The sequence below is a fragment of the Tamandua tetradactyla genome, chromosome 5 (genome assembly GCF_023851605.1).
Source record: "Tamandua tetradactyla isolate mTamTet1 chromosome 5, mTamTet1.pri, whole genome shotgun sequence".
NCBI lineage: Eukaryota > Metazoa > Chordata > Mammalia > Pilosa > Myrmecophagidae > Tamandua > Tamandua tetradactyla.
The window spans coordinates 95,767,869-95,782,956 of NC_135331.1; the positions used below are offsets into that span (position 1 = coordinate 95,767,869).

Genomic DNA, 15,088 nt, shown 5'->3' on the forward strand with positions numbered 1-15,088 from the left:
AATCTTAGACGGGGCTTCAAAATAGAGTAATAATAAAAGCTAAGGGTCTCTGAAGGGAGGCTGTAAGTCTGGAGACCCCAAATCCACTTTAAGCAACTACTCTGTCAAATCCCATTTGATAACCACTGACCTAAAGAAAAAAATACACATATCCAGACCATGCACACCGGCAACGAAAAACTTTTTCCTGGCCCTAAGGACTTCCAGGAGAGCCTACAGAAACATCTTCCCTAGCTTTCTTGACATGAATTCACCCTCTAACAATAACTCTGTTGCCAAGGTATAGCATCGAATGTGAAAAGCCTTTCCACTTCTCAGGTATTCCCTGTTTCTTTCTTATTCATTTAGATTCCTACTACATAAATACAGTATAAAACATTCTGGACAAATAGCTCCACAATACATTGTGGAACACTAAATATTAAAAATGATAATTTTCCATTATCTTCCCTAACTTTTGCAATTGGGATATATTTGGCAACTGATACTCTCAGAAACTCCTTTCTCCATGAGATGGAAAAATGCACTCTGTTTTCTCAAAGTTCAAATCTCTTTACACAAAAATAAAAACCATTAATTATCCATAAGAACTAACCTGCAGACACGGGCTGGAAAATATAACTTTTGCCAAGAACGACACAGATATTGCGAATGATCAATCACTCTGATCCAATCAAGTTCATCCATAGACACTTCAATGAAGTATGAATAAGACCTTTGAATGCAAAGGGAAAAAGCAGAAAAATTATCATATTAAAATAACAATACAAAGTCAAACTTCAGTAAAGCATTAAAAGGTACAAAGATACAGAATTCCCTAAATACATTTTTGCATAATAATCAAATTCTGATAACAGTGAAAGCTACATATACTTCTCCATTGTACCATTCATCTTCACGTAATCAAAATTACCTCTCAGCATGTCTGTCTCCCTTACTAAATCATAAGCTATTTAAGAACAAGGACCAGGCCATATTTATCTTCATCCCCAGGGTCTAGCACAGTGCTTAGCAGATATCAGGCAAGCAAGACATTTGTTCCTTTTCAAAAAGGGCCAGGATGCCGCACTGATACCTCATTAACAGATTAATAAAGCCATGACCAAGAGAGAATGCAAACAAAAAAGTAGACAGTGAGCTTTTTCCCTGGCCTGAGTGCTCAGCCCTACCCTTCTCAGGAGGAAAGCCAACTCAAAATGATTCCCCACAAAAGCTAGCATATCTCCTGCTCCCTCCAGTCTCCTAACAGCCCACACATACATGCAGCCTGCAGGAAAATAAATGACATGGGTGAAGAGATAATATAAGTTTCTTTCGGGTACAACTTAAAATTTGCCAGCTAATAATCTGGCAGTAATGAAAATAGCCTATCATCTTCCCCTTGTCAGCTGCCCTGAACCACATTACATGCTGGTCCCATACTAAACAAACCCATAGCCCCTGTCATAAGCCAAATTTAAATTTGAGATGCAGTTATTACTTGGACTGTAATATCAACAGGAACAATCTCCAAAGATTTAGGTGACCATAAATGTCAGCCTGCAACCAACAGTTGTGGCCAGAAAAGGTCGCTTATTTTGTGTCACCCCCTCATTTTCTCCCATCCCCTTACCCCATTCATTTTATCGCTCAGTCCCAAACAGGTTATAACATTTTATTGAATCTCTCTGGGTTATCAGTAATGTAGGATGCAATTTTAAAACACATGTCAGAATCCTTTTCACTTAAGGTTTTGAATTTTTTACCTTTGCTTAGAATTATAACAACTTCTATGAGAAAAGAACATTATATGTTCCATGAAAGTAAAGCACATACTAAAATAAAGTGGCCCATAAATATTTACCATCATAGAAATGATAACTGCTTTCAGCTTGAAACAAACTAAACTTTTTATTTTTTAATAGTAATTTCACTATTAATTAAATAAATGAACATATGAATTCAAATACTGTTGGGCAAATAAAAGAGAAAAGTGCTATATAAGTAGTAGTATTATTTAGCTACTATTAATGAGAGACACTTGGAAATTACATTATGTGAATAAGCCCATTTTGCCAATAAAACATCAAATTATATCCAAGACGACAGAAATCAGGAAATATATCCTCAATCAAAAAGAAACAAGGACAGATAATCAAACATTCATGCATATAGGAAAAATATATATGCATTCTATAAAGCTTCCCTCCAACCCTGGCACAAGTGGCCTAAAACACCAAGGTGGGGCCAGTGGTGCTAACAAGAGAAACACAGTGTCCTGCAAGATGTGCAGGGTATCATCACCATTTTTATTAAGCCCTTCATGCCCAGACCCAGAGAGGCTTAAGTAGGCGTAGGAAGCTCTGTAGACCAGTTTCAAGGGTCTAGTCTAACAATCAGCAGCAACGAGAGAGAGTTCTTGGTGGCCTATACTGCTCTACTACTTCTGCCATCATCATTGCTCCCTAGAAGCATCAGCATGTGAAAGTATCACAGTGGCTAGAGAATAACAGAATCCTGAAGCCACTGTGACACTGGGTGGGTTCCTACGTTGAAGTCCATCAGACATTTTTTACAAATTTCTTTAAGGATAATATTTATCCACACTAAAAGGGATTATTTCTTTCCATCACAGGATAAAAACGTATTTAAAAGTTATTATAATATCTAAAAGTAAGAAATCTAGTAAATAAATAATGGTAATCTATATGGTGTAATACCAGACAGCCATTAAAAGTAACATTTTAAAGGAATATTTTTAAAGGGTAAAAAGGTCACAAAGTATTAATTAAAAAGAGAAGTTACTTTTTGTACATTTAATCTCTGTTTTGTAAAAGTATGCAGGTGTAGGTTTCTATTTTGAGTGTGTGTGTTATTACGCATAATAAATGAAGTTTAGATATATGTAAAGACATTAATAAGCGGTAAGATTACTAGTAACTTTTATTCTCACCTTTGTACTTTTTTATATTTCCCATCCTTTCAACAATGAACACGTTATTTTTATAAACAGGGAAAAAACATTATTTTGTAAAGGAAAATGGCCTTTAACTCTTGCCCCAAAAACTTAACTTCAAGAGAAAAACAGCAAAGTGATCACAAAGAAATAAACCATCAAAATCTGAAAACACAGAAGTAGATAATCACAAAGTTAGATCATTTTCAATCAAACATAGTCAGTTTCTCTTTAAGTCATGCTAATGACTTACCGGCTATCGCGGTCCCATAAGAGTATCCGTATGTGGTTGATAATAGACGGCTGACCTAACTTAATCTCAATGCCAGAACGGCAGTCATCATCAATTGGGTGCCTAGAAAATCCATGATCCAAGTCATAATTTTGAGTATCACCATCTAATAATGCAGACTTCAACTCCCCTTTTACAACCTGGGCTCCATACTTCATAGTTGCAATGTTTTCTTCTGGTACTACAGTTAAAAACAGAAAACACAAGGTTAATAGTTATTTTGAGATGATTCTACCTTTCGGGGAAAAGATAAAATGCTAACATTCTAGATGATTCCAGTATCTGCATTTAATCTATGTCTATAGAGATAGGGATATGGAAAGTTTTTGAGGATTAAGATACCATCCAAAGTCTAAATTTAATATTACTATCATGGCCACAAAGTGTCTAGGACTGATGATATTAAGAAAAAGTCAGTAATGTTAGAAGAAACATGTACTAAGACAAACAAATCAGCTCTGCTGAGTTCATTCTATTAGTAGATTTTATTTAATATCTGGACCAAAAAAAGCATGTAAAATGACCTGTATCTGTCATTTGGACAATGTATAAACCAAAACAGACAGGTCAGACATTGGGGAAAAAAAAAAAAGGTTCCAACAGAACACAGATGTTAGTAATATATGGATATGGAGCTAAAAATACAAGGATATGTTTATAAGAAAGATACAGTTTTACCTCACTTTAGAACTTTTAAAAATGAAAATTCAGTCTGTCATCAAAATCAATAATATTGTTAACATTAAATCCCTTCCTCTTTCCAACATCAAATATATATATTAAGTGCCAATTATTCCTGGGATTCTAAAGTTCTCTATGCAAATCATGCTTCACATATATGGAACATGTACTTCAGGTACTGACATTCTGTAACTGACACTCTCCAAGGACAGACAAAAGGCAGCATAAAGCAGATGTTAAGAGCTTGAGCTTCAGAATGAGAGTTTAAACAATGGCTGTAACTTTTAACCAGCTGCATCACTTTGGGAAAATTACCATCTCTGAATCTTAAATTTCCTCAATCGGGTAAAACCTATCTCTCAGGCGTTCTGTTTTGTTTCATTTTGTTTTTAAGGAGTAAATGAGATGTCTGTGATGCACGTAACAAGCTCTAAAGATAGATGGCTATTATTGCTATGAAAGGTATATTTAAAAAGCACACAGTAATGAGTACTAAGCCAATTTAGAGTCTGTAAGTAACTACTTAATTTTAACAGTTCATATATATCTCAGCTATGTGATTTTAATAGAGCAAGTGTGAACCAAATTTGGGCTTGTATGGAAAGGGTGGTGAATTAATTATCATTGCACAATTCTTGGAAAACGTAAGGTTTTAAAAATTTCAAATGAAGACAAGGAAAGAAACTGGCTGCAGAATAAGATGATAAATGCAGTTGAAAAAAATGGGTGATGGTTAACTAAAAAAAGAACCAGGCAACTGAGCAGAAGAATCACAGGCATGCTTACCAGAAGCCTAGGTGCTAAAGATGCATAACTTCCTAAATTCTATTGACTGGTGATAATCATCCATATTTTCAACTTTACTTTTTCATTTATTTAGAAACTCTACTATAATGCATAATATATGTAGAACATTGTTCTAAGCATTTTGCAAATATTAATTCCTTTGATTTACTCCTCATAACAATCCTTTGAGTTAAGTACTGTTATCACGTCCATTTAGCTAATGGGGAAGTGGAGGCAGAAAAAGGTTTTTGGACTCATTGGCCCATGGTCACACAGCCAGCAAGTGGCAGAGTGGCAATGAGAATGCAGGCAGTCTGCTTCAAGGGCCCTGCTCTTAACACAATGCTCTGCCACCTCCATTATCACAGGTTTCTGTTATGATGACTGTGCTGGTTTGAAAGGAAGTATGCCCCCTAGAAAAGCCATGTTTTAATCAAAATCCCATTTCATAAAGGTAGAATAATTCCTATTCCATACTGTATGTTTGAAACTGTAATCAGATCATCTCCCTGGATGATGTGATTTAGTCAAGAGTGGTTGTTAAACTGGATTAGGGGACGACACGTCTCCACCCATTTGGGTGGATCTTGATTGGTTTACTGGGGTCCTATAAAAGAGGAAATATTTTGGAAAATGAGAGATTCAGAGAGAGCAGAGAATGCTGCAGCACTACGAAGTAGAGTCTATAAGCCAGAGACCTTTGAAGATGAAGAAGGAAAATGCCTCCCAGGGAGCTTCATGAAACAAGAAGCCAGGAGAGAAAGTAGCAGACGATGCCTTGCTTACCATGTGCCCTTCAAACTGAGAGAGAAACTGTGACTGTGTTCACCATGTGTCTTTCCACTTGAGAGAGAAACCCTGAACTTCATCAGCCTTCTTGAACCGAGGTATCTCTCCCCGGATGCCTTAAACTGGACATGTCTATAGACTTGTTTTGATTGGGACATTTTCTTGGTCTTAGAACTGTAAACTAGCAACTCATTAAATTCCCCTTTCTAAAAGCCATTCGTTTCTGGCATATTGCATTCCGGCAGCTAGCAAACTAGAACAATGACCATACCTTCCCTTTCTTCCTAACCCCTTTCCTCTAAGGTTGCTTAAGAACCAAAGACAAGAAACTGATAATCGGATATCATGAAAAATAATGTTGGACTTAAAGGGAAAAGATCTAAGTTTGAGACTCAGGCTCTACCACTTGCAAAGGCCACTTAGTCTCTCTGAATCTGCTTCTCATCTAAAAATGTGTAATACTTTGTACAATTCACTTTACAGGGTTATTGTAAAGATTATATTACAAATAGGAGATGCTAACGTGCTGTATAAATATGAAGCAGTTACTCAGTCAAAAACATTTACTGAGGCCTCATTCTGTACCAGGTATTGTTTGAGGCATTAGAAATACCTCAACGAATTAGACAGAAATAGGCCCCGCCTTGTGATGCCTCAATCTAGAGCTGAAACACTTTACAGGGAAGCAAGCAAACAAAAGCTATTATAGAGATTAGCTTCAAATCTGTGCTTTTCAGATATCAGTGATACATAACTACTTGTTAAAAGTAAGCATTTCCAAATCCCAATCAAAACCATTCCAGCCAATCCTAAAGAACACCTAGGGCAACATCTAAGATTCTACAAAGGTTCCATGCATTAGGGTAACTTTCCAGAAACCTACAACTGGCATATGGGTCCTTGGACAAGATTAAGTCCTGAAACCTAGAGGGCCCAGCCTCTACAGAACATCAGCTAGTTTCATCTCCCTACCTCTAACAATTACTAACAGCCCCTTCTAACATGAAAAAGCTAGAATGGCCATACCCCAAATACTGCTAGAGAGTGGGATAGCAAGATCAAAGGTGATAAGTTAAACAGAGAATAAAACTTATCAGAAAGAAAAAAAAAAAAAGAAAGTGATAAGTTATACAGAGGTGGTAGAGTTATACAGAGAAGGTAGGGTTTTACAAACGAATATGAGTGCTGAATCATTAAACTGATATTTCTTTTAGTCTCCAGTATTTTAGAGTAGCGAGAAATAAAAACCTAAAATTGTGGAATTATAACCCATACCAAACTCTGAAATCAGTACTACAACTAATTGTTGTACTGTGCTGTGAAATTTATTGCTTTTTTGTATGTATGTTATTTTTTACAAAAAAAAGTCGATTGTGATGATAAAAAATATTTATTCCCTCTAGCCTCCTATATTCCAGAGCAGCTAGAAGGAAAAATCTGAGATGATGGTTTGGTAGCCTATGACAAACTCTGGGATCTGTCCTATAACTACTTGTTGAAGAGTGCTCTGAAAACGACGGCTTTTATCTTTCTTTGCTTTGTATATATGTTATATCACACAATAAAAAAAAAAGTAAGTATTTTTTCCTTACTGCTGGGTACAAAATGTGGGGGTCCAAAGTCTAATACTGCTGACCACTGAAGCCATCTCCTCCAGTTCTGATACCAGTAGTTTCGGACTAAGCAAAATGGGAATGGGAACACTGGGCTTTCAGATTTAGAAACTGATGCCTCCCTTGATTCTCTCTAAACTCTTCTGTTTCAAATGACTGTGACTGAAGTCTAAGATGGAAATGAAATTTCTAACATGCCTAAATCTTCTTTTGCAATTTGTTTTAAAAGTACTTCAGACTTTTTCTAACCATTCTTGGCATAGATTCTCTGAGAGTATCTTTTACTTCAAAATGGAGAATATTCCACTTCAGAAAGTGGAAAGTCTCACATGGTAACTAATCTGAATATCTCACTGGAGAAAAATAGCTAAGTGATGAACTTAATAGGAAAAGTAATCATGAGAAAATTTGTTATAATAAAATAATTCAAACCATAAATATTCTTAGGGTCTAAATTGGCCTATCAGTAGAGAAAGAAGCTCTCGGAAAAATGAGGTGGTGCGATTAAACAAGAAAATAGATAACAATAGTTATTTATGCATTTGCAATTTTTGATGCATTTTATAAACATTAAGGAAAAAATAAGCTTTGAAATGCCATAGCTAGATAGAAACAAGCTGATTATTAGAAAGAAAAACTAAGGAAAAATAGGGCAGAACTCGCCCCTAGCTATAGTGTCAAAATCTGATTGATGCAGGGTTAATTATCTTGTGCTCTTTTTTAATTGTTTCATCTTCTTAATCATCCTTTACCAGATTCTCTATTACATATAAGGTAAGACGGTCATTCACCTCTGATGGATCATTTGGCTCGAGATTTAGTTCTCTGCCCACCACAATCTCATTACTCAATTCTTTCACCTAAATCACCTTCTACTACCTGTCCTGTCTTCCCTGAAGAATGCTGCATGGATTCTCCTTCCTTCTTATGAATACTGTGCAACAACCATGGCATTACAAATGACTTTCTCAACAGCGCCAGTCTTACCTTAACTTCTCCTGTTATCCCTACTCTTCCAAGCCTTCTTTCCACATTTGATGGTTCGGGTACACAATCACACACAATGGAAATAAAAAATAACCCAGAATGTCAAAGGGTGCAACCACTGTGGAAGGCAGTTTGGCGGTTCCTCAAAAAGCTGAATATAGAATTGCCATACGACCCAGCAATACCATTGCTAGGTATCTACTCAAAGGACTTAAGGGCAAAGACACAAACGGACATTTGCACACCAATGTTTATAGCAGCGTTATTTACAATTGCAAAGAGATGGAAACAGCCAAAATCTCCATCAACAGAAGAGTGGCTAAACAAACTGTGGTATATACATACGATGGAATATTATGCAGCTTTAAGACAAGATAAACTTATGAACCATGTAATAACATGGATGGACCTAGAGAATATTATGCTGAGTGAATCCAGCCAAAAACTAAAGGACAAATACTGTATGGTCCCACTGATGTGAACGGACATTCGAGAATAAACTTGAAATATGTCATTGGTAACAGAGTTCAGCAGGAGTTAGAAACAGGGTAAGACAATGGGTAATTGAAGCTGAAGGGATACAGACTGTGCAACAGGACTAGATACAAAAACTCAAAAATGGACAGCACAATAATACCTAATTGTAAAGTAATCATGTTAAAACACTGAATGAAGCTGCATCTGAGCTATAGGTTTTTGTTTTGTTTTGTTTTGTTTTGATTTTACTATTATTACTTTTATTTTTTTCTCTATATTAACATTCTATATCTTTTTCGGTTATGTTGCTAGTTCTTCTAAACCAATGCAAATGTACTAAGAAATGATGATCATGCATCTATGTGATGATGTTAAGAATTAATGATTGCATATGTAGAATGGTATGATCTCTAAATGTTGGGTTAATTTCTTTTTTTCCGTTAATTAAAAAAAAAAAAAAAAAAGAGAAGGGATAATTGGAGCTGAAGGGATACAGACTGTACAACGGGACTGGATATAAAAACTCAGAAATGGACAGCACAATACTACCCAATTGTAATGCAATTATGTTAAAACACTGAATGAAGCTGCATGTGAGGTATAGGTTTTTTGTTTTTGTTTTTTTTTGTTTTTTTTTCTTTCTATTATTGTTTTAATTCTTATTCTGTTGTCTTTTTATTTCTTTTTCTAAATCGATGCAAATGTACTAAGAAATGATGAATATGCAACTATGTGATGTTATTAAGAATTAATGATTGTACATGTAGATTGGAATGATTTCTAATTGTTTTGTTAATTCTTTTTTTAATTAATAAAAAAAAATAATGCTCAAAAAAAAAAAAAAATAAATAACCCAGGCAGGAAAATCAATAGAAAAGCACTGGACTGTGCAGAAACACTAAGAAAAGCAGCATTTTGGTTGCAGGTTAGGCATTGATTTCACTTGGTAACTTAAGGCAAGTTATTTATTAAAATTATGGAATGAAAACATATTAGTGCTAAAATGGACTTTCACTCTACTTACTTAAAAAAAAAAATTTCCTAAACTGCCTTCTATGTACCAGGCACCATGCCTGAGGACTCTGCCCTGAAGGAGTTCAGCATCTAACAGAAATAAAAATAGATTAAGACCCTCCTCCTCTACCCCAACATAACTTAAACTATAGTTGGGAAGGTACAACAGTAATAAAAATCAAAGAGGTTTTTATAAGCATTAAAGGTTGAATGTTGTTATTACTGTCTTTATTTGATAAGTGAGATAAATTTTAAGTTCTAGTTTACAGACAAGGGATAGATTAATTCATTTATTATAAACATCTACATTTGGACACTGTGTTAGGTGCGGGAGAACAAGAGTGAAGAAATACAATTATAGTCCCCCAAAAGCTCATAGACTTTACATGGGAATGTAGAAAAAAGTGAACCTTGAGGTAGATAATGTCCATGATTAACTGTACAAATATTAAAAAAATCTTTCGTGAATGAGAACTAATGGATGACCCTATTAGAAGGACTTAATAATAGAGGAGATTATGGGGAAAAAGTGTACCTGTGGCAAACTACAGAATATAGATAGCAATAATTCCTGCTTGGGTTATTTCTTATTTCCATTGTGTGTGACTGTGTACCAGAACCATCTCTTTCATCAACCATAACAAATGTACTACACCAATTCCACAGGTCAATAACAGGAGGGGACAAGGAGAATTGGGTTTTTTTTTTTAATTGGTAGTTCTTTTCTGGAGTAATGAATATGTTCTAAAATTGATCATGGGGTTACAAGCATAACTAACTATGTGATGATACTGTGAGCCAGAGACTGTATACACTGGACGATTTTGGTGGTGTATGACTATATCTCAACAAAACTGCATTAAAAATAATTGATAAATAAATAAAATAAAAATAAAGAAAAAAATTTTTTAAAAAAGCTCAGACTTTATAATACCAGAATGGCAACCTCCCTCAGCTTGAAATTATGAAAGCTATGGAAATAGGAACACTGTAAACAGGACACATTTAAAACACACATACTCTCTTATACATTAAATGATAATTTAACCTACTGCTCCTATGTACAAATTAAGTTTTACATAACAAAGAAATCTTAAGGATAGAGTTTTTGATATGCTCTCTACTACAAACATCAAGAACTAAGAAAATTTCATTCTATTTCCAAAATCTAAAACCTGACATACACAAAACAAAATACATCTCAGCCTGAATAAAAAAAGTACTAGCTTTGAAGGCAGAAGTATCTTCATAGCTAAGACAAAAGTAAACTTTAGGAGAATGATCTGAGTATAAGTAGTTCAGATATCCTGAGGCAAAAAAATAATTTCAGAAAAAAGTTAATTCCCTTTTCCCAGCCATACAGACAATTATTCATTATCATATGTGCAGAAAACTAGTTTAAGCCATCCTTCCAGAAAGACTATCAATCAGTAGTAAGCCAAAAACATCCCCTGGATCCTCATTTTTTTTTTTTTTAAGGGGAAAAATTCTCTAATTTGGCTATGGCTTCAAAAATTCTTTAGAAGAATTAAAACCTTCCCATAACCTATGATAACATACTCAAAGAAAAAGCATTTGTTTCCAGGTCCCTAATTCCAAAACAAAACTTCTATATATTTCATGAGAAGTCCCAGATGCACAGAACCCCCATACCCAAGGAAGAACAAACAAATTCTGTCAATTTCAAAACAAGCAGATGATCTATCTTTCTAGATCATCACCCCAGGGAGACTTCCAAAACGTGAGACCCCTTTTTCCCTAACAATTAAGGAATCTGATAAAATAAAATAATAATATATATGTTTAGATAAGATTTACTTAGAAAATAATTAGCCTATGTTTTAGGCTAATTAAATGTTTCTGCTCTGAAAGAAAAATGATTTGCTTCTTTATAATCTGCTATTATTGATTTTACTATTCATATAACTAAAAAGTCAGAAAATAGCAGAAAGTCTGCTATTTAATCATTACTCAAGTACAGAAGTTACATAAAAGGTCCCAAACATTTGTAAAATCTCTTCTTCGGGCTCTTATTGAATTATTTCAAAATAAAGAACTTAACATTTATCAACAATAATCACAGTAAATTTATCTACATACATCAACTGGTTAACTGCGCCTTTTCACAAGTAATCTCATGGGCTGATTATAACATGGATCTGACTTCTGTACTGACCCACTGATCAATTCCAAGCTACCAGTAACTATGTGAAGTATCCAAAGCATCTCCCCACTACTGTAGCAATGTCCCAAGACTATTCCTACAACATATCCAGCTCTAGGGTACTACTAGCACCTCAAACAAACATAGGGCAAGAAGGGGATAGGAGTGAGGGAAACAAGATTATATAAGAAAGGCTCTGACAAAGGGGATTTTTAAAGTCTATAATTATATTACTCACCTTGTTCTCACTCCATACTCCAAGTCTTTATTCAAGCCTGACCCTCAACTAGCCCCGATCACTAGCAACTCCAATTTCTCCCTTGTTCTCTCCCAACCTTTTTGTTTCCTCCAGGAACTATACTATTCATTTCTCTACTATCTTTCACTCTAAACTCACAAATTAGATAGTCAAGACCTTGTATCCACTAATTCCTTGTGCAGCCAGATTTCCTTCCAGATGACTCATAAACTCACTACAATTTATATCCAAAAGTCTTGTCTCAATTCTCATTTTCCTTGACTTTCCATCCCCACCATATAAGAATTCTCTCCTCTGTTGGCCTCTGTAACTCATCATCCCAGTTATCTTCCTATCTAATTTTTCCTTCTTCTGTATTCTCAGCTCCCTAGCTATAAGTCTTCTCCAAGTCACAGACTCTGACCTTCTTTTCTTCTTACCCTTCACTCTAGGCCCAGGTTTCAATTATTTTAGCACTAGCTTTAACTGCTTCCTCAACTCCAGTAATGAGCTTCCGATTTCTATTAGACATTTCTCCTTTCATTTATTCACCAAGTACCTGTTATATGCTATTGGTATTCAATATTTAAATACAGAGGATACAAAGATCAATAAGGCCTACAAAGATCATCTCTGCCTTCAAGAACCAAAGACAAATAAAAAATGTTCAAAGCAATATGATCAAAGTGATGGTTCCTACAACAGATGTACAAAGAACACATCAATAATGATAATAGGATGATGGTAACAATGGCTTCATGTACTGAACTTACACTAATTATTTGGACACATTATTATGGTTAAACCTCATAAGAACACCAGAGAACTGGTATTATTATTCTTACTCTATAGATCAGAAAACTAAAGTTAAAAATTTTTAAATAATTTCATACTGGGTCATACAACTAGTAAGTAACCCATTTAGGATTTGATATCAAATTCATCTGTTTCCAAAAACCTATGCTTTTTCTTCTGTGCCCAATAAACAGAAATCTAGATCTGTGAGTCAGGAGAAAGGGCCAGCCTAAGCTTATTTATTTAAGATCATTCAGCATTTCAAGAGAGTGTCTGAAGCCATGGTAAAGGAAGAAATCAGTGTGGTAAATGACTAGCAAGAGAGAGAACTGGTAGTCAATAAACCTAAAAGCAAAAACTCAGCGTCTTTTCAAAGAACTACTACATTTCACTAATTCAAAATTTTAACATTTCTGAAGTTGGAATGTAGATATGATGGTGGGACATTATTTAATTGGCAGTATTTTTTCCTTTCTTCGTGATACATAAAATTGATCATGCTTTTTAGAATTTTTGGCTTCTTAAATTTAACAAAATATAACTTCTTCTTAAACTTATTCCACAAATTTAAATGTCTCAGAATCACTAAGATCTAACCCTATTTTCCCATAATGTCCCTTGTAAACATTCAATATTCTCCACTTTTCCTGTCACTACTCTAGCCTGAGGGTTGTATCAATTGTGCACAGATTAAGTACCCTCCTCACTGTCTCCCTGAATTTAATTTTCTCTGTTCCAAATATTTCAAAATCACCACTGCACTCATACCACTCCCCTTTTCCAAAATCAGCTCCCCACTGGACAAGAGTCGAATCTAAGTTTTGAAGACTTTCCAGAAGAATGACAGGGAAAAGCATTCCATACGAAGGAGAACCATATATTCACAGACCCACACATACCATGTATATCCGCATTATAGTTTTGTAGCTAGAGTTTTAGCTACAGTTCTGCTAAAAGTTTAGCTACAGTTTAGCTACAAAACTTACAGGTCAGTTTAGGACAAATAGGTACTTACTGAGCATGCCTCTATAATTAAGGTCCATATCCCGACTCTCGGATCGCACTTTAATAGCATCCAGAATGGCATCAGGAGACAATAGCCCTGAAGGTCTCACAACATTCAGGAGTTCAGTGAGGCTCATCAGAGGTAAACGCACAGCCTGCATGATTTCAGTGTGATTCTCCTTTGAATTGTGCTTACACCAGTTTAACAAGGCTAGGAAAATATCTTTCTCAGGAGCTGCAAATGAATCTCTTAATACGATGTTTAAAAGTGCTGTCTGAAAAGGTAAAAAGGGAAAAATCCCAGTTACTGTGGTGTCCAACCATGTGCATGATCAATCAGAAAACCTTACAGAGCTGCAAGTATCACTTAAAATTAGACAATTAATTCTTCTTTTACCATCTCCTTTCCTATTCTTTGTACCATACATTCTTCTGCTTGTCAAGGCTGTGGGAATAACAAGAAAGGATGGTGGTGCCTTTGTTTCCTGCCCAAGCATCTTGTACCATATATCATCATCTAGCCTTTCCAAACATATTTGCACCCATCTTTAATAAAGCACTGAGAAAACAAATGGCAAAGTGAGGCACTGTCAATACATATGGGTACTTCAGGAGGGTATAAATGTGTAAGTAAGATATATCCAGCATTTAAAATTTAAAATCCTTTGTTTCTCTGTATCACTATACTGCCATAATTTTGGTCCTCAGGTCCCCATACCTTCCTTCAACAACACCTCAAAGGATGTTAAAAATTAAAAATTAAGGATGAAAAACAGTTTGGCAGTTCCTCAAAAAGTTAAACATAGAATCAACATGACCCAGCAATTTCACTCCTAGGTATACACCCAAAAGAAATGAAGGAAGGGACTCAAACAGATACTTGCACGTCAATGTTCACAGCAGCATAAGAGCCAAAAGTTAGAAACAACCCAAATGTCCACTAACAGATGAACTGATAAACGAAATATGGTGTGTGCATATACATGTGTGTGTATTTAATGGAATATTACTCAACCACAGAAAGGAATGAAGTGATGATCATGCTGCAACATGGATGAACCTTGAAAACATTACGCAAAGTGAAATAAGCCAGACAAAAGAATAGTAATTGTATGATTCCACTTACATGAAATATCACAATAAGCAAATTCATAGAAAGCAGAAAGTAAATTAGAGGTTACCAGTGGCTAAAGAGAGGGGCATTACTGCTTAGTGAATACAGAATTTCTCTTTGAGGTAGTGAAAAGTTTCATAATGGACGGGGTAGTGATGATGGCACAACATTGTAAAGGTAATACCACTGAATTGTAAA

At 35.2% G+C, this 15,088-nt stretch overlaps 1 protein-coding gene across 4 annotated transcripts in view; it reads right to left on the bottom strand.

Moving 5' to 3' along the window:
• The window catches only part of BTBD9 (BTB domain containing 9), a 540,815-nt gene that overhangs the window by 452,403 nt on the left and 73,324 nt on the right, over window positions 1-15,088 (bottom strand). For all 4 annotated transcript variants that reach the window (XM_077161674.1, XM_077161670.1, XM_077161671.1 and 1 more), the window contains 3 exons: window positions 13,787-14,051; window positions 3,189-3,408; window positions 596-715 (listed from right to left, as the gene is read on the bottom strand). In XM_077161674.1, the coding sequence (XP_077017789.1) occupies window positions 596-715; window positions 3,189-3,408; window positions 13,787-14,051 (605 nt within the window). The remainder of the gene's footprint in view (window positions 1-595; window positions 716-3,188; window positions 3,409-13,786; window positions 14,052-15,088) is intronic.